Raw genomic sequence first — 23,100 nt, forward strand, 5'->3', positions numbered from 1 at the left:
CCCATGTATGGACATGATGATGTCATATCACTACCATATTTAGGCACACCTCACTTTTTTGTCAGTTTCTAATTAGCGTAGACAGAGCTTAAAATGTTTACTTTTATTAATTGCATGCATAGTTTTCAGATAAATACAATAACAATCGGTACGAGTAGTAATTTTTAGATAACGCATTTATTTTTCTCCAAAAACAGTTATAACAATAGTTTTATCTTAAATAACATTAAATAACTCAACAATTCAACTGCTAATTAACAGGAATGTTCAAAATTATCATAAATATCTTTTTTATAAATAAAATAATTTTCTATAAATTTGATTTAATAATAATAATTTCATTTAAATAGTTTAAACATATTGCAGTAGATTGCGATATTATTGCATATATTTTTAAACAGTATCAAAAAGCAACTCATTTACATACAAGTTATTGTCACAACCACCTGTACTTGACCACCTGTCCTTCACAATGTCGTAAAAAATGACTGCAATGATCTTTTCACCTGCATCAATTCCTGGCGTTTCTGAAATTAATTTATGCAGTTGCTTTTTTGTTGTTTTTGTTTTGTTTAGGGGTTGGTTTTGACAAGTTCTTTTACTTCTTTTTCTGATCCCAGAAACAGTTCTTATTTAATGTTACCATTTAAGTTATTGTAATTAATGTATACTGCTTTTATTTCTGAATAAATGTTGTTGCTGTTGTTGATAATTGAATTGAAAATACATAAATTTAAAAAACTTATTTATAACAGTGATTTGGACTTTTGTTTGGTAATAGGGGATAGTTCAAAATACATAAAGAACAATAGTGTGATACCCTGATGACCTCTCTTAAGCTCTGTCTACACTATCAAACTAGTTTGACAAAAATGTGGTAGTGATATGCCCAAATATAGTGGTGATATAACATCATCATGTTCATATATGGGCACATTTTTTGTCACATAAAGTGTGATAGTGTAGACAGAGCTTTAAATGCATGGTGCTAAAAACAAACACTACACAGGATGAAAGCTTCTACTTACTTCATCTTCAATAATCTTGTTCTTAAGTTCATTCATCTCTTGGAAGATGATATTCTGTAGTCCACTTTGTAACTTCCTCTTAAGGCTGATGTCCAGTTGGACATTCCTCTCTTGGAACTCTTCCAATGTATTTCTAATAGTTTCAATGCTGTAAGAAAAATATGTACATTCATTGCGGTTTAGATTCACAATATTTTGCCCAAGGAAAAGAGTAATTAAAATTTGTTTTAAAATATATCATTAACAGAAATGCCTTACTTTTCATACAGCTTAAGTGATAATTTTTCATGTAGTTGTTTCATTAGTTTGCTACTCTTTTGTTCAATTGTATTCATCGCTTCTAAACCTTCTTCCAAAGACAAAATCTCTCCTAATATCTTTTGTTGTCCCAATTTCAATTCTTTGAAACTGTTTAAAAAAAGAAATTTTCTGTTACAAAACACAATGGGTTGTGTATGTGCAAATAAAGAATTAAAATGAAAATGAATTGATACATCACAATCTAAAGATCCAGATGAACCTACTTTTTACTAATGTTATAAATATTGAATAATTATTATAATAAGTAGTTTTGTGTTGTTGTAGTGCTTATCTCTGTTGGTGCAATTTTCTGTGTATTTTTACTTTTTTATTTATATATATGATGATATATTTCAAAACAAATTTCTTACCTAGCTTGATGATAGCTCTTAATGCTCTTCAAATGTTTGGTGACAGCATTAATAGCACATCCCGCTAGTTTCTTTGTTTGACTTTGTTTTGCCTGCAACATTAACATTATCAAATTATAATTTCAATTTGATTTTCCATTGACAAAAATACATAGGATGCATATTTTAGAGCTTAAAGCCCGATTCCCACTAGGAATGCAACGCAAGTGATTTGACCAGTCACAAGCAAAGGATTATTCGAACAGTTGCTTGTCATTGATCAACTCCCTGCGTCTATGTCTGATAATACCTGAATGTGCTTGTTGATGGTGCCACGTACAACTTGTAGTAAATGTTCAATTTGTTCAATTTCTTCATCACCTGTAAAGCATGATGTTGATGCTTCACCAGCATTCAACTGGCAATCATCTGACTTGCCTACTTGCTCGCCATCATTAAAATCTATTTCAATTATAGAAAAAAATATTTCAGAGAGTGGCTGAGGTGTTCAAGCGGCACCATAACCAGACAATCAGCACAGGTTGAAGGCTCTCCACGTCTTCTCAAATAAGAGAGAAACTATATCTAGACTGTGACATTATATAATCCAGTACATTTTTCAAAGAGTAGAGGGTCACCCTAGTATAATGGTCTATCTCACTTAATAGTCAATGATTATATATATTAGTAAATGATTATTTATAGGCCTACTGTATTGTAATTATAGAATTATTTGATGTTGTGACAACCAATGTATGAAATTAAAATAAGATTATAAAAATTCTACTTAAACAGCCTGTGTTTTTAGTTTTACAAAACCTAGGGACCAATTTGAACTACAAACAAATGAAATGATGCAACCATTGTTCATTTTGTAGTTTACTTACCATAACTCTGATCTGCTTCTTGTTCTTCAAAGTCAAATAATTTCTTTGGCATCAATAATGAGGATCCTCTTGCTGAGTTCCTTGTTGGTTTTCTTTCTTTCTCAACTTCATAATCAACAGTATCATCTTCACTCCTCTCCTCCTCCTCCTCCTCCTCATCTTCAATTTCATCTTGATATTTGCGCTTTAAAGCCGATCTTGTAGGTCTTTGACCTTTAGATGGTCCTGATACAACTGTTTGAGGTTGTACCATTTTCTATGAAGAAAAAGGAAATGTTGACATGATTTTAATCATGATAGAAGTTTTTTTTTATTCACACAGCAGTTGTTACAGTGTGCTAAAAAGAAGTAGGTATTTGAAGGGAGTAGGCTGTGTGTCAGTGAATTCACTTGAATTTCATAAACTGAGGATAACAATAATATAGTAATTAAATAAAAACTTGCAATTTTTGATTTGTCTCGTAGTGCAGGTGTTCTATTTGAGCTGCTGCTGGGTACAACTTGAATGATTGCAGGAATTGTTGTTATTCGTTGCTCTTCTTCGTCATCTTCTTTTTGTGTTTCCATTTCTTGGTCAAAATCAAAATGGAAGTTCAGTAGCTGTAAGAAAAATATGTTTTATTGTAGTATTAATCAATAGAAATTGATATTTCTTTTTTGTGATATTTGTTTATAATCTGTATTGAGGACTTCTTCTGATACAGGCTTTCAAGCTTAAATGATCATCCTCTGCTATCCCATATATTATCCTTATAATGTATGTATGATTTTGTCTGCTTTGTTTATAATGGATAGCAATAAATATTACAATTGTAGTGAATATATGTACAGAAATAGATGTACAGTACCATGACTAAATATCTAACGAAAGGTTTTGAAAAACATTACTTGTTTGATAATCACACACAACAATCTAACATTGCTTTAAAACTACTTTCTTGCAGTAGCATTACAAAACATATTTAATTTTGAATACTTTCCTAAATAGTGTCAATAATAAATAAAATAAGCAAACCTCAACACTATGCTCCTTGTCAAAGTAAGGAGTGCTTGTTGTCGATGTTAATTCTTCACAGGTTTGAAAGTACATGTAATCCTGAGCTGTGCTTACACTCTGCTGTGAAGATAGTTTGCAAGGTGTCCTTGCCACCTATGAAATAATAAAACAAAACAAGTAATAACTGTGATCAAACTTTCTACACTACTTTTATTCCTTTTGTTCATCTTTATACAATATATATACATACTATTAAATATGTTCCAGTAATGTATTTTCTCATAAAACACCTTGTATTTTTTTTAAATTAATGATGATAACATAAATCTGTCTTTTAATACATTACCTTATGAGTGTCATGATATTTATCTTTGCTTTGTGCAGGAGTTGTTTCGATATACTTCTTATGTACATCTTCTTCTATATCTATTTGTTCTAATTCATCAATAACATGCTGAATGCTTTTCAGTTTCTCCTCCATAAGATCATCTTCTGCTTCTTCTTCAACCTTTTTCCTCTTCTTACCATCTTCACTCTTTTCTTTGTCTTCTGGTTCCATATACATACTTCCCAGTGATGACAACTTCCTCTTTGTTTTTCCTTTCTTGCTTTTCCTTTCTGTACCATTCTTCTTATTTGAGTCTGGTTCCAACAGAGACCTTTCTGTACCATTCTTCTTCTTATTTGAGTCTGGTGCCAACGGAGACCTTTCTGTACCATTCTTCTTCTTATTTGAGTCTGGTTCCAACTGATATGTTCTTCCCTTCTGCTTAACCCAGACATTAGTGTGACTTTTTGAGTACGTACTAACTTGTTTCTTCTCTTTTTCAACTAACCAGCTTCTTCTACTTGTAACACTCACTGCATCATCATTGTCCTTTGTGACTTTTCCCTTCTTTTTACCAACTGTACCAGTATCCATATGACTAAGTTTATTCAATTGAGGTCTTACGGCCACTTTATTAAACACTTCTTTTGTCTGTAAAGGAGAGAAATGTACTTACTTAGTTTTGCTATAAAAAACCATGCTGATTATCAATCTTTGGGATAGAAGTGTACATCCATTACTAAATACTACTACAAAACATGTAAAAAAGGTAGTTTTCCAAATACATTGACAAAACGAAGGAGAAGCAACAGGGAATTAGAAATGTTATTTTAAAAAATGTTAAGAGTGCTTGTCACAAAAAATCAGACATATTCGTAATTTAGTGGCAAGGGTCAAAATTTCGAATTGGCTCATATTTTGCACATTGGTAGACCTTGATGTAAGTAAACCTGATGTGTAGTTTGTTTGGTAAAATATCGCTTAGTTTTCGAGAAAATCGAAAAATAACGATTTTCGGCCAATTTTGTTAATTTTTGGTGTATAATTTACATTAAGTTTAACAGCCTCTGGAAGCCAAACGTAGCTACCTAGCGTTTAAATATTTTACACTTATGTTAACTAGCATCTTGACAATAATTAAGTAAAGTTTCAAAAAATTTGATGAAATTCTAAGATTTTTACTAATTAATTACTAATTAGCATATATAAAACTCTTAAAAAGTAGGGTAAAAACAAACGCGTTTTTTTTCATGTGCGACGAATTTTTTTAAAATAAAAAAATCATCAATCTAAAGTTTAGATACTAATATTTATGAATCAAGTAAAAAAAATTTGGGGAAACTATTTTGCGCTCCGCGCCAGAGTCACAAAGTTGTAAGAAATTCAAAGATTTTATCTGTCGGCAAGATCAATCGGATGTACCTATTGTTCTCTATTTACATATTTAAGGTAAATTTTACTATGAGAAACAAACTTTAAAGGTAAACTGAAAGGTCCTGAATAATTTGGATTTACGTTTTAATATAAACACAAACTAAAAATAAATTTCTAGTAAAATTTAAACGACTAACCCATGATGAAATTAAGCAATTACTATCTGAGCTCAACATTATAACTCGCTTAGCTTCATCAAGCCTGTTATGTTTTCCACAAGGTGAATTTATTCTCGCGAATTGAACATTTTTTGCATGCGCAGTTTATTTTTATCAACAACGTGTTCCATTGGGCGTGCGCGTATACGCGAAAATGTTTTATTTGCGCGAATAATTTCGCCTAGTGGAAAACAGGCTTTACAACATAATTTTCTTATCTTCTCATATAGGGAGTTTTCGCACGAGCACGTTAACGCTATTTTCCAAGCTCCGCCCACTTTGTAAACAACTTGATCTGTGCGTGCGCAAGCATTACGAAAAACTTTAGTTACGTGCGTCGAGAACCTTATTTCTGAAAAATAGCGTCAATGAAAAACGTTAACCAAAACATGATTAAACATGCCTGGCTAGGCTTAGTCTCTAAACCCAAGGTATTCCGTGATTTGTGTCAATACTTGTGGCGTATGTTGCGTGCGCTACACATGTGTTGCGTTCTACACTTCCCGTCGAAGCGCGAAATCAGTACAGAAAAGCAAGTACGTTAACGCAAATGTTCGCTGAACTCTGTTGTTATGCAAATGAGTAGAATGGTGACAACCGTTAACGTTCATGTGCTCGTGCGAAATTTCCTAATAATTCGTGGCCTAAACAATAAATTATTGTTTTACCATTGTTTCACCCCTTCGCTTTATTAAAAATTTACAGAACGCGACTTAAAATACTAACAATTTAGACAACAGAATCGTCCCACATATTAAATTGTTATTTTAAAGAATTCTCACAGACACAGTTTTACCTTCGTTGCTACCTTAATCAATCGAGCAACTGCACGTGGAAACCAGCTTTCCCAGCAAATCAATGTATGGCTTCTTGCGCTTTATGGTTATATCTGTGGTATCAAGTTCAAGAGAAGTACACATTTCTTGCAACATTGGCAAAGAGAATCTGGAGAGTTTTTCTTGAGCTTTCAGTTCACAAATATTATGCCTTTCAAACATTATTGGATGCTGCAAGCCTATTGTGTCCAGTACGGTTTGCGACAAAATTTGAATTTCTCTTTCTTTTTCCGTTTTTGAATCGTCTCCATTTTCTTGGACTTCGTCACCATCTTCAATACTATCGTAATCATCATCTTCGTCATCATCATCATCATGAACGGCTGCATCTGTCCTCCTTTTTTTAGCTAAGCGTGAGAAAAAACTTGCAATCTGCTGTGCTGTTAAAAATTCACTCTTGCTAAATAGATGTGAACCATCGCTGTGCCTGGCCGATCTCATCTCTCGTGAGACATCACATGGATCAGCTTTCTGTCCTGTCTGCTCTCCAACGTCAAAAACATCAATAAGGTAGGTTTTCTGTGGAACAGAAAATCGGGTTTTTTTTTGCAGAGGACTTTAACGCCCAGCCCATTTGCAGGTCGGGGCCAATGTCAAACCGTGGCAAATCGTTGGTTCTTGTTGGTTCTGGATTTTTAGAAGTACCCTCTTCTAGTTGTGTTGCGTATAATTTCATTGCCCTGTCATATAGTGTTTCATGTTCTAGTGCGTTCTTGTGATTTTCATAATCTAAGTGTTTCTCTAGGGAAGAGTATCTCTGATATGACCTAATGCAACCTTGTTCGCGACAAAAGAACAGTTTGCTGGGGGTGCCAGGACTTTCTTCACTTTCTATTTGTTCGTCGTCATTTATATCAGCTTGTTCTTCATGAGATGTCTTGGCTTGTATTCTTGCTTTTACTGTAATAAATGATACTTGATTTTGATCAGACGTTGTATCCTTGTTATGAATTAAATTGGGTAGTTTCGAGGGCACACAGAATTTACTCAAAAGTAGATTTTGTCCTGCACCAATACCATACGCCATCCACACCTTCATGGACCTGCTTCCGAACTCTATGTTGTTGATGTGACTCACGCCTTTCCATTTCCCTGCTGCACAAATAGTACCAGTAGGTAAAGCACAAACTATGACTTTCACTCCAGGAATGCCTCCAAAGGACTCAATTGCTGCCTTCATCTGCTCTGGATTTTCAATATCTTTTCCTGAATTAAGATATTTATTCATGTGATTTTTGATATGGGCTGCCTTGCGGTCACATGCGCCCTTCCCCCCTTGAGGGTCCGAAAAATCAATACGTCGGATTTTGATCTTCGTTTCTTTCGCTATCTTTGGTAACGAGAGTAATGTTAGGGCAGAGTGGTAGCATCCTGCATTATCTTGACGCAGATACACAGAGTGTATATCGGGTGCAATAGATGGCAGCTGCCTCAACACATCGTCGATGATTGCCACAACAGTAGTACTATCCTGACTGCAAGATTTAAAAATATGCACAAACGTAAGCATCTGCACCTCTCTATCTTTATTCTTTTTCGTCAAGACCGTTATGTGCCACGGAAGTCCACGCTTTCCAAACCAGTCTCTTTGGCTTTCGCGGTATTTACGTGGTACAAACTTCATCGCCCAGTCTAAAACAATTAGGGCACAACCAGGATTCAAATCTCCTAAAATATCATGTCGTGCAGCGTCTTGGTTAATGGATCTTAAGATATGCGCCTTCCACGTCTCGATGTCTTGGACTGACCGTGTAATTACGTACTCCATGTCATCTTTTTCTTCAGAAGAGCAGCGCACTTCGTTTAAAGCTTCAAGAATTTCAGACAAAGCTTCTGGAAATATACGACATCTGTCACATCTTGCATTGTGGTCATGATCACAGACAGTCTGGTAATATTTGTCTTCGCAAGAACTAAGAGCATACGCCCTACAATGATCGGCAACTTCAGAATGGTTAGAAATGTGAATCTGCAATAATATATAAAAGGAATTGTATAAAAAATGTAATTAGTCTTGAATGTTTCTTACATGCTTTACTGAGCAACATACAACGCGCTACTTTGCCTTTTTTATTATATTGTTTTTCTATTTATACTGTAGCAGTTATCAAGATATTTAAACAAGATTGTTATTACCTTATAGTCACCTTTTAGGTAGCGCTTGGCATCTTTAAGTTTTTGGTTTGTTTGTTTGGCCCAAGTCAAACCCATTTCATAGCAATCTCCCAGCTTATCAACGATGTTCTCCAGGTCATCGAAGGCTTTTCCACCATTGGCAGAGATATAATCAAGGCCCTGTAAGGATTTGCGTACAGAAGCAGAACAAACACTGAGAACTCTACGCAATGTACTGCGGCTCATAGGTTGAAAATTCTTCTCTTGACAGTAACTCTCGTATTGAAGAATACATTGTTCTGGGATAAGATTACGCACAACATTTGGGATTTTTATAACTCTGTCTGTAGAAAGTTTTAGAGTTTTTTCTCCAAATGGCAAGTCTTGTATAACTTGAGAACTTGTTATAAAGGTAACAAAGTGGTCAATTTTCCCTGGCTGTACGCATACTCTAGTGTTCTTTAGAGGTTGAATTACAGAACCTCTACCATGTAACAATAAATGGTGTTTGGCCACGTTAAAACGGTATCTAGTCAAGTTAGGTATCCATTTCTGCAGTTCCTTGAAGGTAACCTTATCAACCATGATCGATAAAATCTGACGTCTTGTACTCCAGTGGTTAGTATGAAGATAGCATTCTGATAGAGCATCTAATAGAGAAGAATCGGTTCTTTCGTCAGCTTCTGTGGTTTTATCACTTGATAAGCCTTCAAGTAGAGTAGTCGACTGACCAGGTGCGATTTCTTCCAGGCACATAGAGACAACTTGACGAGCCTAGCGCATGTGGAAACGTTTAGTACGGTCTGAAACTTGCTCCAGCGGTGCAGATAAAGGATATCTAATTGGACTGACGTCCCTTGAATTGAGAAATGCATTTAATTTTTCTCTTGGTGTAGATTGAATTGATTCATCTTCTGAGGTAGCTGAAGCAAAAGTTGGATCGCAAAATTGATATAGGCTCATTTGAGTATCCATAACATCACACGCCGGTGTTTGACAAGTTGGAGTGGCTAATGACATGTAAAACTCATCCTTATTACTTTCCTGAAAATAAGAATAATATTGGTAAAAAATTACTACTGACTTTGATTCAATTATTGACGCACTGATTCGTGATATATATAAAATGATGATGACAATGGCAGGGAATGCAGAAAATATTCCTCCTACTACCAACATACGAAAAAAAATGAACAAAGTAACATGAAACACATTATTTACTTAATCTTTCCGCCAATAAATGCGTATTCATAAATGTCATACTGTACGGTATTTTTTAACTTACAGTTGTTAGTGCGCTCATCTGATCGACGAGACTAGGGTTATTTGTTTCAGTGTTCGAGGTTACAGGTAACAATGACTTCAGCATCTTACGGCAAGTTGAACAGATACCTGATAAAAAGCGTAAAAACATTTACTTACAGGGTTTTGTTTAACAGTTTAAATTACATTAAATATATAAAAATATAAAAATTAAATTATATTTACCTGAACCAACTTGCAGGAAAGTTCCTGTTTTCTTTAATATTAGTTGCGAATCTTCTTTGCTAATACCCCTATCGCACTTGGGTCCCTTTCCTTTGCTTTGGATGTGATTAGAGAGATCAGGCGGCACTCTACATCTGTTGTTATTTCCTCGAGACCAACCTAAGCGAAGTTCCGATCGATGCAAGGGACAAACAGTCCAACTATGTATATCAGCGGGCAAGGTAAACATGGCTGCTCGACTAAGAATTAGGTCTACCTCACTATCGATGCCCGTAAACCTAAACATGTGTCTGTGTGCAGCGATTTCCTTCTGGCATGCTTGTAAAGGTAGGACTTCAGTGCTCTGTTTGCGGTCTTTTCTATCGAATCCACAAGCTCCGCCAACAACCGATTTAAAAGAACATGAAATCTCCATCTTGTTTGAACTTAAAGCCATCAGACAATAAGTATATATAAAAATTATTTTCAACACGTCTTTACATTGTAAGACATAAACTAAAATGGATAACAATTCAGTTCCGTTGTCAACGCCAATGAAGATATCGTTGTCTATCGAATATATGCAGTAAAGTGTTTTGTCTACTGTGGTTAATGTTTTGAAACATTCTCGCTGAGTAAGTTCGACCAGGTTCGACAAACAGGAAAACGATAACAAGTTAAAACAAATGTGTTTTTCAGTTTTATCCTATAAACTATGAGAGGATGGAATAATTTATAATAATGTGGTTTGACAAAGAATAAGAGAGTGATTTTTAGTTAATTGCTTGATTTTGTATATTGATTAGTAATTGAAATTTTACCAGAAACGTATTTTTAGTTTGTGTTTAAATTGCAACTTAATTCAAAATTATTCCAGGAACTTTCAGTTTATCTTTCAATTTTGTTTCGCGTAATAAAATTTTAGCTCAAAGCGACTTAGATTGCTAAATAGATAACAATAGGTGCATCTGATTGATCTTGCCGACAGATAAAATCTTTGAATTTCTTACAACTTTGTGACTCTGGCGCGGAGCGCAAAATAGTTTCCCCAAATTTTTTTTACTTGATTCATAAATATTAGTATCTAAACTTTAGATTGATGATTTTTTTATTTTAAAAAAATTCGTCGCACATGAAAAAAAACGCGTTTGTTTTTAACCTACTTTTTAAGAGTTTTATATATGCTAATTAGTAATTAATTAGTAAAAATCTTAAAATTTCATCAAATTTTTTGAAACTTTACTAAATTATTGTCAAGATGCTAGTTAACGTAAGTGTAAAATATTAAAATGCTAGGTTGCTACATTTGGCTTCCAGAGGCTGTTAAACTTAATGTAAATTATACACCAAAAATTAACAAAATTGGCCGAAAATCGTTATTTTTCGATTTTCTCGAAAACTAAGCGATATTTTACCAAACAAACTACACATCAGGTTTACTTACATCAAGGTCTACCAATGTGCAAAATATGAGACAATTCGAAATTTTGACCCTTGCCACCTAATGTTTGATTTTTAGTGACTGGCTCTCTTAAGTAATCTTACTGGTGACCAGGCACTTATTGAACTATCTTCTAAAGAGCTGAAAATGAAACAAAAAACAGACAATTAATAGCTTACTGGTTTATCAATACTTGGATTAGCACTAATTCTAAACTAAAGTCATCCCTAATTTTAACACTAAACACTAGTAATTTCCAATAACCTATCAGGTATCGTAAGAAGAATTATTATTATCGTACGTCAATGATTGGTTACACATAACACAAGATGAATGATATGGATGCGAATAGTTTATTTCTTCAAAATCAGGTTAAATTAAGTTATTTAACGTAAAATTAAGCAGATTTAATTATATGTTGGTCATTTTTTAAAAAACACTTACCTTCCTCGCTCTTCATAGTTTACAGGTCTACGAGATCTCCTGGATTTCTTCACGTCTGTCATCAGGACCTAAGAACCCAAAAAATGTATTATTGGCATCAACAACTTTTAGTGAACAACAATTAGTAAAACAAAGTTTTAAAAATTCAAAGGAAACAGAAAGATGGATATAAATATTTTTTAAAAAGCCTGGCGGTTTAGAATTTTTTCTAATGTCTGTAAATAGTATATACTTTACGATAAACAATTATATAGGGCGACTTTAATTCATTCTTATTTAAGATCATCTTAGTCTCTAATGCTTGGTTCGCACTAGAGATGCAACGCAAGGACGTAACGCAACATAAGTGAGTTGACCAATCACAAGAGATGAATCATTGGTCAACTTGCTTGCATTGCGTTTACATCCTTGCATTGCGTCCTAGTGGGAACCAAGATTAATTGACTGGAGTTGGCAGCATATTTCCTGCTATATGCTTTAGTAGACATACCTTACACATAGTTGCAAAGCTGGCAACTGATGCTTCTTCATCAAATACCTCCTCTTCATTCCTGTCACTTAGGTCTTCTTTCTCTTCTTCATCATCTGTGTCAATTATTTCAATTGTTTCTATAAGGTTTTCCATTTTACTTATCTCCTGCAGCTTCAATGAACCATTCTCACTTTTCTCTTTGTCCATTTCCTCGTCTTCTTCACAACTTACAACTTCTTGAGGGGTTTCAAAATCCTCAATCCATGCACTACTATCGTCAGATCCTGGCTTTCTTCCTTGTTGTCTCTGTGTGTAATTTTCATCAAGCTGGTAATCATTTATTTCTTGTCGCTCTTTCTTCTTTCTTTCCAATTGTTTTCTTTGATTGTAATCTGCAACCGTATGCATTTGCTTTCTTTTCGCACCTTGCTGTTTTGTTTTACAACCCTGAATCATAGACCCAACCATTGTGTGAAGTTCATTAAGATCTCTATCTTGGAACTCAATGTCATCAGTATGTGCATCACGCATTACCTCAATCTCACCCATGTTCTTTTGCTGTTCATTATGGACCTCAATTTCATGCATGTTCTTCTTTCTTTGCTTTTTATTTCTTTTATTTCTGTTGTCCATTTCATTACGTTCTTCAAGATGATGAACCTCATCAGTATGTCCATCACTCAGAACCTCTATTTCATGCATGTTCTTCTTTCTTTGCTTTTTATTTCTTTTATTATTGTTGTCCATTTCATTACGTTCTTCAAGATGATGAACAACCATTTCATCAGTATTTCCATCACTCAGAACCTCTATTTCATGCGTGTTCTTCTTTCTTTGCTTTTTATTTCTTCTATTATTGTTGTCCATTTCATTACGTTCTTCAAGATGATGAACAACCATTTCATCAGTATTTCCATCACTCAGAACCTCTATTTCATGCGTGTTCTTCTTTCTTTGCTTTTTATTTCTTCTATTATTGTTGTGCATTTCATTACGTTCTTCAAGATGATGAACAACCATTTCATCAGTATTTCCATCACTCAGAACCTCTATTTCATGCATGTTCTTCTTCCTTTGCTTTTTATTTCTTCTATTATTGTTGTTCATTTCATTACGTTCTTCAAGATGATGAACATCCATTTCATCAGTATGTCCATCACTCAGAACCTCTATTTCATGCATGTTCTTCTTCCGTTGCTTTTTTTTTCTTTTATTTCTGTTGTCCATTTCATTACGTTCTTCAAGATGATGAACATCCATTTCATCAGTATGTCCATCACTCAGAACCTCTATTTCATGCATGTTCTTCTTCCGTTGCTTTTTATTTCTGTTGTCCATTTCATTACGTTCTTCAAGATGATGAACATCCATTTCATCAGTATGTCCATCACTCGGAACCTCAATTTCTACTATTTTGTTTTTACGTTCTAGGCTCATGTTCTCCTCCAGTATTTTGGTTAAACTTTTAATTTGTTTGACAGGATTAATTGATTGAAGACATTTCTTTTTCCGTCCTTTCCTTTTAGTTTGACTCTTTTTACCACTTTGCTCTTTAAAGTCACTTAATGAATCTTCCTGACACTCTTCTTCACTGATCGTCTTCTCCAAGTTTTTTCTTGCTTTCATTTTTATAAAGTCGTCATATGGAATTGGTTCAGTATTGGTATCATCATAACCTCTCCTGTTTACTTGTTTCTGTGCTCCACATTCTTCATCGGTTATTTGAAATGAATAATGATCTATTTTGTCTTCTGTTTTTCTTTTATTTAATTCATTCTTCTTGTCATTTTTCTTTCCATTTTTTCCTTTCTGTTGTTTTTTTGGTTTTTCTACTTTTTGTTTTGTTGATTTCTTTTGTCTATTTCTAAACTTCGCGTAGAAAGATGGTGGTGAGGAGGACTGAGAATCACTTTCAGGTTTCCGTGCTCTAGTTTCTACTTGAAATTCATACGGGTCCGATTCATTTTCCAGAATAACTTCATCGATATTGTCCTTTGATTGGCTGGCTCTAACTTTTCCTCTTGAGGGTTTCTGTGTTCTTATCTGCCATCCACCTAGACTAGGGTTATACTTGGGTTTTGCTCGCGTTTGGCTGCATTTCAGTATTACATTACTAGATTGTGAGCATACTGATTCCTGTGATACATTTAGGTTGTCTTCATCTGGTACTTGATTATTGATATCTTAAAAAATGGATTAATGTAAAGACAAATTCTTAATTATAGAAGGAACAAATTGATTCAGTAGCTTTACTTATTTAATTAGATAAGATAAACTTTATTGACACATTTACAACTGAGGTATACATGAAATTTGTTTTACAACATATAGACATAAATAATTTTAGTTTAAATGGTGGGTGGAATTTAACTGGTGGGCGGGATTTTACTGGTGGGAGAAGTTTAACTGGTGCACAGAGTTTAACTGGTGCACAGAGTTTAACTGGTGCGCGAGGTTTAACTGGTGCGCGAGGTTTAACTGGTGGGCAGGGTTTAACTGGTGCGCAAGGTTTAACTGGTGCGCAAGGTTTAACTGGTGGGCAGGGTTTAACTGGTGGGCAGAGTTATACAAGATTTTCTTCATCTACTTATTTTACTAGATCTGTAAACATTATTAAAATTGTCGTCATATCAAAGATACATGTAATTAATAAATAAATGCTTACCTGAATTCTGTGACGGTACATTGCTTTGTGTTGGATTCTTAGTATGGGATCCACTTGGACTTTCAGGTTTATTGCTGGGTGTAGTCTGCTTACTACGCGATGCTTCCTCTTCTGTGACAGTACTTAGTGTTGGAGTCAGAGCTGCTAAGTACACCTTCTTAGTATATACCTCACTGCAATCAATTATAGACATTTTGTTTAGATTTCCTTCTCAATATTAAGACAAATATGTAAGTATTTATATTTATACATGTGATATAATAATGCAATATTATTTCAAACTTAAATAAATGTAGATCTCTAGTCTATGTAACATCTCTTGTATGGTGATCAAGCCTTTGCAGTTTGCAGCTCCTAAACTGTGAAACATTAATCTTTTCTATTCAAAACTTCAATAGAAGAACACACCTTAATTTTTATTTAATAGTTTTTTATTTCTAAGCGATAGGACAATCTGTTAGAGGCTGAATATGACAACATTAATATTATTACCTGTTGTCCACTTTGCTAAGTTGACCGTCATAAGAAGGTGGCAATGAGTCTGGAATTACATCAGAATCATTTTCCACTGGAACTATACGACCAGAAGATACTACTGAAATTAAGACAAATAACATTTAATACTAGGTTTTCCGTTGGAGAATCAAGAATCAATTATTAAGATTGGATAACAGTGCTTTTATTAAAATAAATTTTTAAATAAGTTTTACATTTACATACTTGGTAAATCTTCTGCATCAGCATCCTTCTCAACTTCATTGTTCTGTATACCATGGCCATCGCCCAGATCAGCAATTACCAGGTCAGTAATCTTCAGGTCGGCAATATCCAGGCCAGCAATCTCCAGGTCAGCAACAACCAGGTCTGCAACCACCAGGTCAGCAATGTTCAGTTCAACCTCATGGCCTACCTGTTCACTGCTGGGTGCTGTCTGAACTTCACGTTTTATGTCAATCTGTTCACAAATCTCTATTCTCTCTTTAACAGGTTTTTTCATGTCTGTATCAGTATCATCAGACTTTTCATTATCAGTGCTTGATTTATCATTGGGTATGATAATCCGTAATGGTGTCTTCACTCGTTTGGTACTACCTTGCCTTGTCTTGGGTGTTTTAGGAACATCTATGTCAAAATGAAATAATAGATACAAATGTAAATGCTTGTTCGCCACTCAACTTTTTGAAGTATTCACTTCAAGAAACTCAACAGTTCTTTTCAAACGGAATACATGTGGTGTAGCGCAAACTTTATATCAACAAGTATTTACTTATTTTTGTATCTCCATTGAGATGCAGCCAATGACAACCACAGCATTTTTAGTGCTTATTTTCTTTGTACAGTATCTCTATTGAGATGCAGCCATAATTTATTTCATAAAAATTAAATATCTACCTTTATCACTACTATAATCATGTTTTTTGTGTCCAGTGTCCTTGCTTTTTGTAGTCGTTATTGAGGCATTAGGAGTTGGTTTAGATGTCTTAAAAGTTGATTTTGGTACTGTTTCTCTAGCAGGGGAAACCATAGCAATCAAAGGTACAGAAACTCTTTTTACATCACTGTTTCCTCTTCCAATCTGAATAAATACAGATAACCATTCTTATCAAAGATCTTGTTTGATCGTTCACAATAATTCAACTAAAGCTCTGTCTACACTATCAAACTAGTTTGACAAAAAAAGTGTTTATGTGCCCAAATAGTAATGGTAGTGATATGACATCATGTCCATATATGAGCACATCACATTTTTTTCATGTAAAGTTTGATAGTGTAGACAGAGCTTTACATACATTCACTCATTTTGAGATTTAATGAATCCCATTATTTTTATATTACCATTATTCATAAGTTTTCCATCAAAATCGTAGCATATTATTACTACTCAGGATACAAATTAAACTCCTGTTTCTGATATTAATTTAATTTAATAATGTTTCTTAAACACACACTACCTTTGGGTAAGGTTCGTCTTGTGGTAGACTTGAGCTTATTAATTCTGGAGACAAACTGGGATGTCTAATGTCTTTACTGCTTTTAGTGGTTCTATTTACTGAAATATCCATCTCAGTAACAGAAGACTTTCCACCTGAAATCTATAATATAAAACTTTCAATACAGAATTTTCGTTTTATACAAGGTTTCTTTCTTTCATTTATAGGAGAAGTTGGTGGAATTGATTCCCTATCTTGCCAGCAAAAGGAAGGACATTTTTTAATTACAGTAGTACCGGTAGACAAGGCAAGCTTTCATTTCACTGTATGATGATGTAAATAGGGAATGTTGGTTGAATAGACCATTTTGATGTCATAAAGATTATTTATTTTGACCAAAAATTAAACCACTTCACTTGATTAAACTATAAATTGATTTTATTTATCTTTATGTTTTTGGGAGCAGATTAAATCTTACTTACACTTCTTCTGCAAGACTTGTTTCCAAATGCCACATTCAACGCATGTTTAAGATTAATAGATTTGTCAAACATTATCTGAACAACTTGACTGTCATCCTGGCACTTTTCAAATAAATCACTAACAAGGAGTGTAAGGTTCAAATGTAGAATATTAAACCTCCTCCCTTTCTCTGTAAACAAAAACAACATGCCAAATTAATGCTCAAAAAGTAAACATGAAATGATATTTACATTAGTTTATACTAAAAAAAATTAATGAACAAAAACATAACTTAATATGCCAACAATTAATTATGCTAAAAAAACAACCGAAGGAACAAAATCAACACAATATTCCAAATTATGCTAAAACACTAAAGAAACAAAATAATATGCCAAATTTTGAAGTGCAGAATGTGATTCCATACAATGGAATGCTTTGTTGCATTGACTTTATATATTTACATATCTTTGTTTTTGTTCTATGAGCTGTTAGATTAAGATTTTTTTTTCTCTCTTTTGCTATGGATATAATATTATGTCACCATGATATTCCGAAATAAAAAGATAAATGAAAAATGAAATGATAAATACCTTTAATTGTGTAGTTGTTGACATCATTATCTGCTATGGTAATTGTCTCCCACGCATTCTAAAAGTAAAACACTTTCAATTAATAATAACAAACTTTTGTCAAATTCCAAAGCAGTAAATATTGTTTGTTATTACTACAGATGATATTTTGCATTCCTTAATAAAAAAGGAAATATACAATTGAGACATAAATTCTAAGTTCATAAATAAAATGACACATGATTGCATGACAAGTTTATGTTCTGTATCATTTCATGAGCAAGATAAGTTTATGTTCTGTATCATTTCATGAGCAAGATAAGTTTATGTTCTGTATCATTTCATGAGCAAGATAAGTTTATGTTCTGTATCATTTCATGAGCAAGATAAGTTTATGTTCTGTATCATTTCATGAGCAAGATAAGTTTATGTTCTGTATCATTTCATGAGCAAGATAAGTTTATGTTCAGACAACTTATGATAAATATAAAAGAGGATGCAACTACAATTGAGACAGTTAGAAAAGTTAAAATAACTAACACTATAATTATTTTCATCATCAACATAGATGGTAAGGCACTTGGAAACTGAATTGAAATCAACCCAAAATTCATTTCCTTTTGGGACAGTTAACTGTAAAAAGAAAAGAACATTAAATCAACTATAACACAATCAAAATCAGTCTGAAAGATTATTATAGATTTTATAGTTAATTCTCAATTGGAATAGAATTGAGTTGCTTTAATTGAAAACCACCCACAATATGTTTGCATCAGTAGTATACAAATAATAAATGTTTACGAGTTTAATGTGAAAATATTTGTTGAGTAGTCAGGCTTTCAATAAATATCTCTCCATTCAAATACATTACATTATATGACATTATCTGTACATTATATATTTGTTTCCATTTCAACAATATTTTACTTGACATGGTATATTTTCTGAATAGACTTGAGTGGTACTGACCCTATGACATCCAAGGTATGCTTTAGCAGCTACATAAGAGTAGACACTAAAAACAAAACATAACATTAATATTGCTAGAACACCTTTAGCAGCTACATAAGAGTAGACACTAAAAACAATTATATAACATAACATTAATATTGCTAGAACACCTTGACTTTTTATACTGAATTTTTTTTAAATATTATTTGTTTAAATTATAAAAATATTATAAATAAGATAACATTAACATTATATTACATTAGTATATTGTTATTAAGATTATAGTACATTTACCTGTGAAAAATGTTTTAAATACAATAATGGTGTAAATTATGGAGTAATTTGATATAATTGCTCCATAATGGAGGGAAGTGATTACAATAGGATGAGAACCATAAATGTAGGCGCCGTAAATGAATCATGTCAGAGTAATACAGTAAAGACACATTAATAATTGATGCTGCCGCCACATGTAATGACAATAAGATGAAACATCAAAATAAGCAATAAGTATTATATTTCTAAATATAGTAACATACCTCCTCTTTCTACCAGCAGATTCATTTAAAATATTCAAGAATTTCCTACAGTCCTTTAAAGTAATAACAAACATATTATTTAGGAATTAGTTGATCATTTCAAATATTGATTCATTTAATTTGATTCAATTTCTAGAAATTGTAAATTTAAGGGTAAATTTATAGACACAAATTAGCAGACTGATTAATTAGCTTTGCAAGTTAAAAATAGAAATGTGTGTGCACTTTCAATGCCACCAGTTATGAAGTTTATTTTTATTTTTTTTAATTGTTTCCTTTTATAATATGCTTTTTTAATTTCAAGAGTTATTCACTTTGACCAAAAATTGGATCCAAAAAAATTATTTACCTAAAAAAACTGTAATTTGAAGCCAAAAAATAGTCAAATTGGTTTTTGGTTAAATTTAGTTTTTTTTTCTTTTTTCTAAGTGAAAATTTTTTTTTCTGGAAGCGATTAACTATATTGAAACTAAATGGTCTACTCATTTTGGATGTTTTCGGGGGACAATACATCTTTTAAAAAAAATACATACTTCATCAAAACAAGATTCCTTTATTTCAAGAAACTTGAGAGCCAGATGATGTTGTGGAAACCATTTTTTAGCATAAAACGGACGTTCTGATTTTCTCACTAATCGTACCATCAACTCAATTAATGACATCTGCATTTCAAAGTCTCCAGCTGTTACTAAGAACTGATTTAGTTGTTTCCTAAATTAATTTACAATTAATATCAATTTAAAATACATCAAGAAAGAATTATATAAATATAAATCAATCATCCATATAACATAACATTATATTTAGCAAGGTATATTTGTCACCTGTTTCCATCTTCTATGTTGTTGGTTGACAAAAAACATCATACAACTTTTGTTGTACAAATATAGTAGGCATACTTACAAAATATTTTTAACGGTTAAATCATTTTTGGTACTTGAATCAGGACGACAATCTTCTAAAAGTATATTCATATCTCTCAAAGCCTATAAAACAAAATGTTCAGCACTTAGAGGTTTCACAACATTAGCCGCTATATAAATTCAGGATATTATTATTATTTACTAAGAGAGTAAGAAATAAACAACAAAACATTATTATGATACTGAATAAATACTAGTCCAATAATTATATTGTAATTGTAATTTTCAAATTATAACTTGGTAAAACACAGTGCATTCCATAAATACAGATCCTGATTATCTTTTACTTTAAACGAAAATCATTTTATGGAATTATTTACATTATTATTAATAAATAAAAAATTTAAAAGTGTATTTTTTATTTACCTGCATTGTGGTGTTGAAATCATTTCTATTTCTACTGTTTAAAAGACTCAGTAGTCTGTCTGATGACTTCAGGATCATTGATTGTTTGCTATCAACTTTCTCGCATTCAACTAACGCCTGTAATTATTGCAAGCAATCATGAATTTATTCTTGTTAAATATATCCAATATCTATAAATCTAAAACTTTTATTTTGCCATTTCCTTTTTTTGTACAGTGCATTGAGAGCACACTAATTATAAGTATTAACTATAAATTATTATGCTGTCATTTATCCAAAAAAATAAAACAAATGTCTAGAAAATGATCAATAAAGTAATGCATGATGCATGGATGTAATTGTGCTTCAAAGTATTCCATCCAGGTTAAACCATTTTTTTAAGACTTAGGCCAGGGAGCCAGGGAGTTGTTATTTATTATATTATAACTCCCTGCCTAGGCCTTGGTCCACCTACATTAATTTCAGCACAGCATCCACCCAAGAAAACCAGGAGTAGGCCTACTGTTTTAGATTACATCTTTGATAGTATAGGCTAGTATTAAGGATGTAGAGAAGTTGATATAGAATGGGTGGAACAAGAATGAAAAAAAAAACTAACATTCATTTTTGTTTATTCAGCCTTGAATAGGCCTCTAAGTCTTAGTCTTGAGGAATTCATCCAAGGAATGTCTGTAAAAAGAAAAAAAATTGAATTTAGGCCCACAGACACAGGGACTCCTACTAACTTAAGGCTAGGGCCTAGCCTAGATTAATTTACAGATAACACTTTACACAGTTTCACATTGTATTTTCAAGCTTGATTCTCATTAAAATAATATATTATAATTTATATTAATATTATACCCTATTAAGTATTATTAGGAGGAACCTGCCTACTAAGATAGGCCTTGAATCAGCAAACATTTTCTAATAGGATATATTACAAAACTTGTACCAGAACTCAGAAATTTGCCTTATGAAGAGCGCAGGATACAGCTTGGTCTACCAACTTTACAGGAAAGAAGGGAACGCAGACACCTCATCGAAGTTTTTAAATTTTTGAATGGTTACGAAAAATGTAGATCGGCACTCCTTTTTTAAATTAGCATCTGAAGTTGGTCCAAATATCACTCGAGGCTCAACTTTTAAATTAAAATAAAGAAACCTAGCCTAGATGGAACTCAACTAAACGGAATAATTTTTTTGATACAAGAGTAATTAAAAAGTGGAACTCGCTGCCCGAATCTGTTGTCAATAGCAAGAGTGTAAATTCATTCAAAAACAAACTTGACAAACACACACACCAGCCACACACACACACATGAGAGAAGAGGCTCCTTACGAGTTTAAAAACTCATTGCCTCTTAACTTTACTAAAGGTAAGAATTACTAAAGGTAAGAATTGTATGTAGGCCTAGGGTAGGGCCTAGCTAGGCCTAGGCCTATATTGATGGTGTTTCGTTTGTTTTGGAAATCCCTTCCTGGCCGGCCTGGTCCTCCCAAGCTGACTGCTGGCATGCTGCTTCCTCTCAGTCAGTCAGTCAGTCAGCTAGCTCATATAGGCCTATATAGGCTAATTAATAAGGCCTGCCTATTACCCAAATATTTAATTAATATCAGAAAAAAGGTAACAAATTAACAAACAAATGCGTCCAGCTGGCCTAGGCCCACTAAGCTTCTTACCAAAACCAATCAAAATTCCCGCGATCACCGTCTTTACTTCTTGTCGTCTGCTGCAGCTGCTCGCTCGCGATTTAATCCTCCGATTGATCCTCTCTCCCCCCCCCATGCACATCAGAGCATGCGCAGTATGCAGATATAATATAACCAATTTCACAACAGGTGCAAGCTTAAAATTTAAATTAAGATCGAATACTTAATCCCTTGATGGACGAACCTGTAATGGTCTAAAGAAAGCCACTGCACTATATGTCAGAGTGGTGAAATAGAAAATATACAACATTTTTTATTTAATTGCCAAGCTCTTATAATGCTATAAGAGAGATTGAATTAGTAAAGCTAAATAATGACCTTGACATTTTGGATGAGTCTGCAACATGGGAATATTTTATAAATGCTAATGTTAATGAAAAAACAATTTTAGTTTTAGGGGGGAAATTAACATGGATCTCAGTAAAGCTGTCTTGGCAGCATTTGATAAATATTGTAAACATTTTCTTGAAGTTGCCTGGGAAAAAAGATCTGAGTTTAAAAAAAGAGCTAATTTGCATTGTTGCCCAAAAAAAAAAAAATTTAAGTTTAAAAAGTTAAAGTTAAAAGTTAAGAAAAGCCACTGCATTGGTTTTGTTTTACTATTGTATTTAATGTCTATGTATGTTACCGTTGAGTGTACATACATACATGTTTGGTTTATAATGTTTATTTGTATGTAGTTTAAGTTGACTGCACCACTAATGAGTGTGTTGCCACTGATCCAAAAGTGTTTGTCAATAAA

The 23,100-nt window shown here is 33.1% G+C and overlaps 1 protein-coding gene across 2 annotated transcripts; it reads right to left on the reverse strand.

Annotated features, from left to right (window-relative positions):
• Window positions 1-161: 161 nt before the first annotated feature.
• On the reverse strand, window positions 162-22,417 carry LOC144853854 (uncharacterized). 2 transcript variants are annotated; one of them, XM_078711704.1, is made up of 27 exons: window positions 22,329-22,417; window positions 21,265-21,335; window positions 20,667-20,783; window positions 20,281-20,363; window positions 19,911-20,088; window positions 19,378-19,430; window positions 18,857-18,902; window positions 18,428-18,520; window positions 17,909-17,966; window positions 17,336-17,505; window positions 16,875-17,015; window positions 16,315-16,498; window positions 15,643-16,044; window positions 15,415-15,514; window positions 14,923-15,095; window positions 12,276-14,440; window positions 11,786-11,853; window positions 11,446-11,482; window positions 3,909-4,541; window positions 3,581-3,715; window positions 3,010-3,165; window positions 2,566-2,821; window positions 1,989-2,140; window positions 1,700-1,791; window positions 1,287-1,436; window positions 1,029-1,176; window positions 162-527 (listed from the first exon to the last, which is right to left on the reverse strand). In XM_078711704.1, exons 2-27 carry the CDS (start codon window positions 21,268-21,270, stop codon window positions 468-470), a joined length of 5,856 nt encoding a protein of 1,951 aa, XP_078567830.1. In that variant the 5' UTR covers window positions 21,271-21,335; window positions 22,329-22,417; the 3' UTR covers window positions 162-467. The 2 variants fall into 2 exon arrangements, with proteins under 2 accessions (XP_078567830.1, XP_078567829.1); XM_078711703.1 differs by having other exon boundaries at window positions 15,415-15,517.
• Between the last annotated feature and the right edge of the window lie 683 nt (window positions 22,418-23,100).

Source organism: Antedon bifida, chromosome 10 (assembly GCF_963402885.1).
Source record: "Antedon bifida chromosome 10, ecAntBifi1.1, whole genome shotgun sequence".
In the NCBI taxonomy this organism is placed as follows: domain Eukaryota; kingdom Metazoa; phylum Echinodermata; class Crinoidea; order Comatulida; family Antedonidae; genus Antedon; species Antedon bifida.

Bases quoted from the DNA above. Each gene is read 5' to 3' on its own strand.
- LOC144853854 (XM_078711703.1), bottom strand. The intron at 18,903-19,377 runs GTATGTTACTAT...TTTTGTTTTTAG, and splicing joins TCTGCTGGTAGAAAGAGGAG to TGTCTACTCTTATGTAGCTG. The intron at 3,716-3,908 runs GTAATGTATTAA...ATTATTTCATAG, and splicing joins AATATCATGACACTCATAAG to GTGGCAAGGACACCTTGCAA.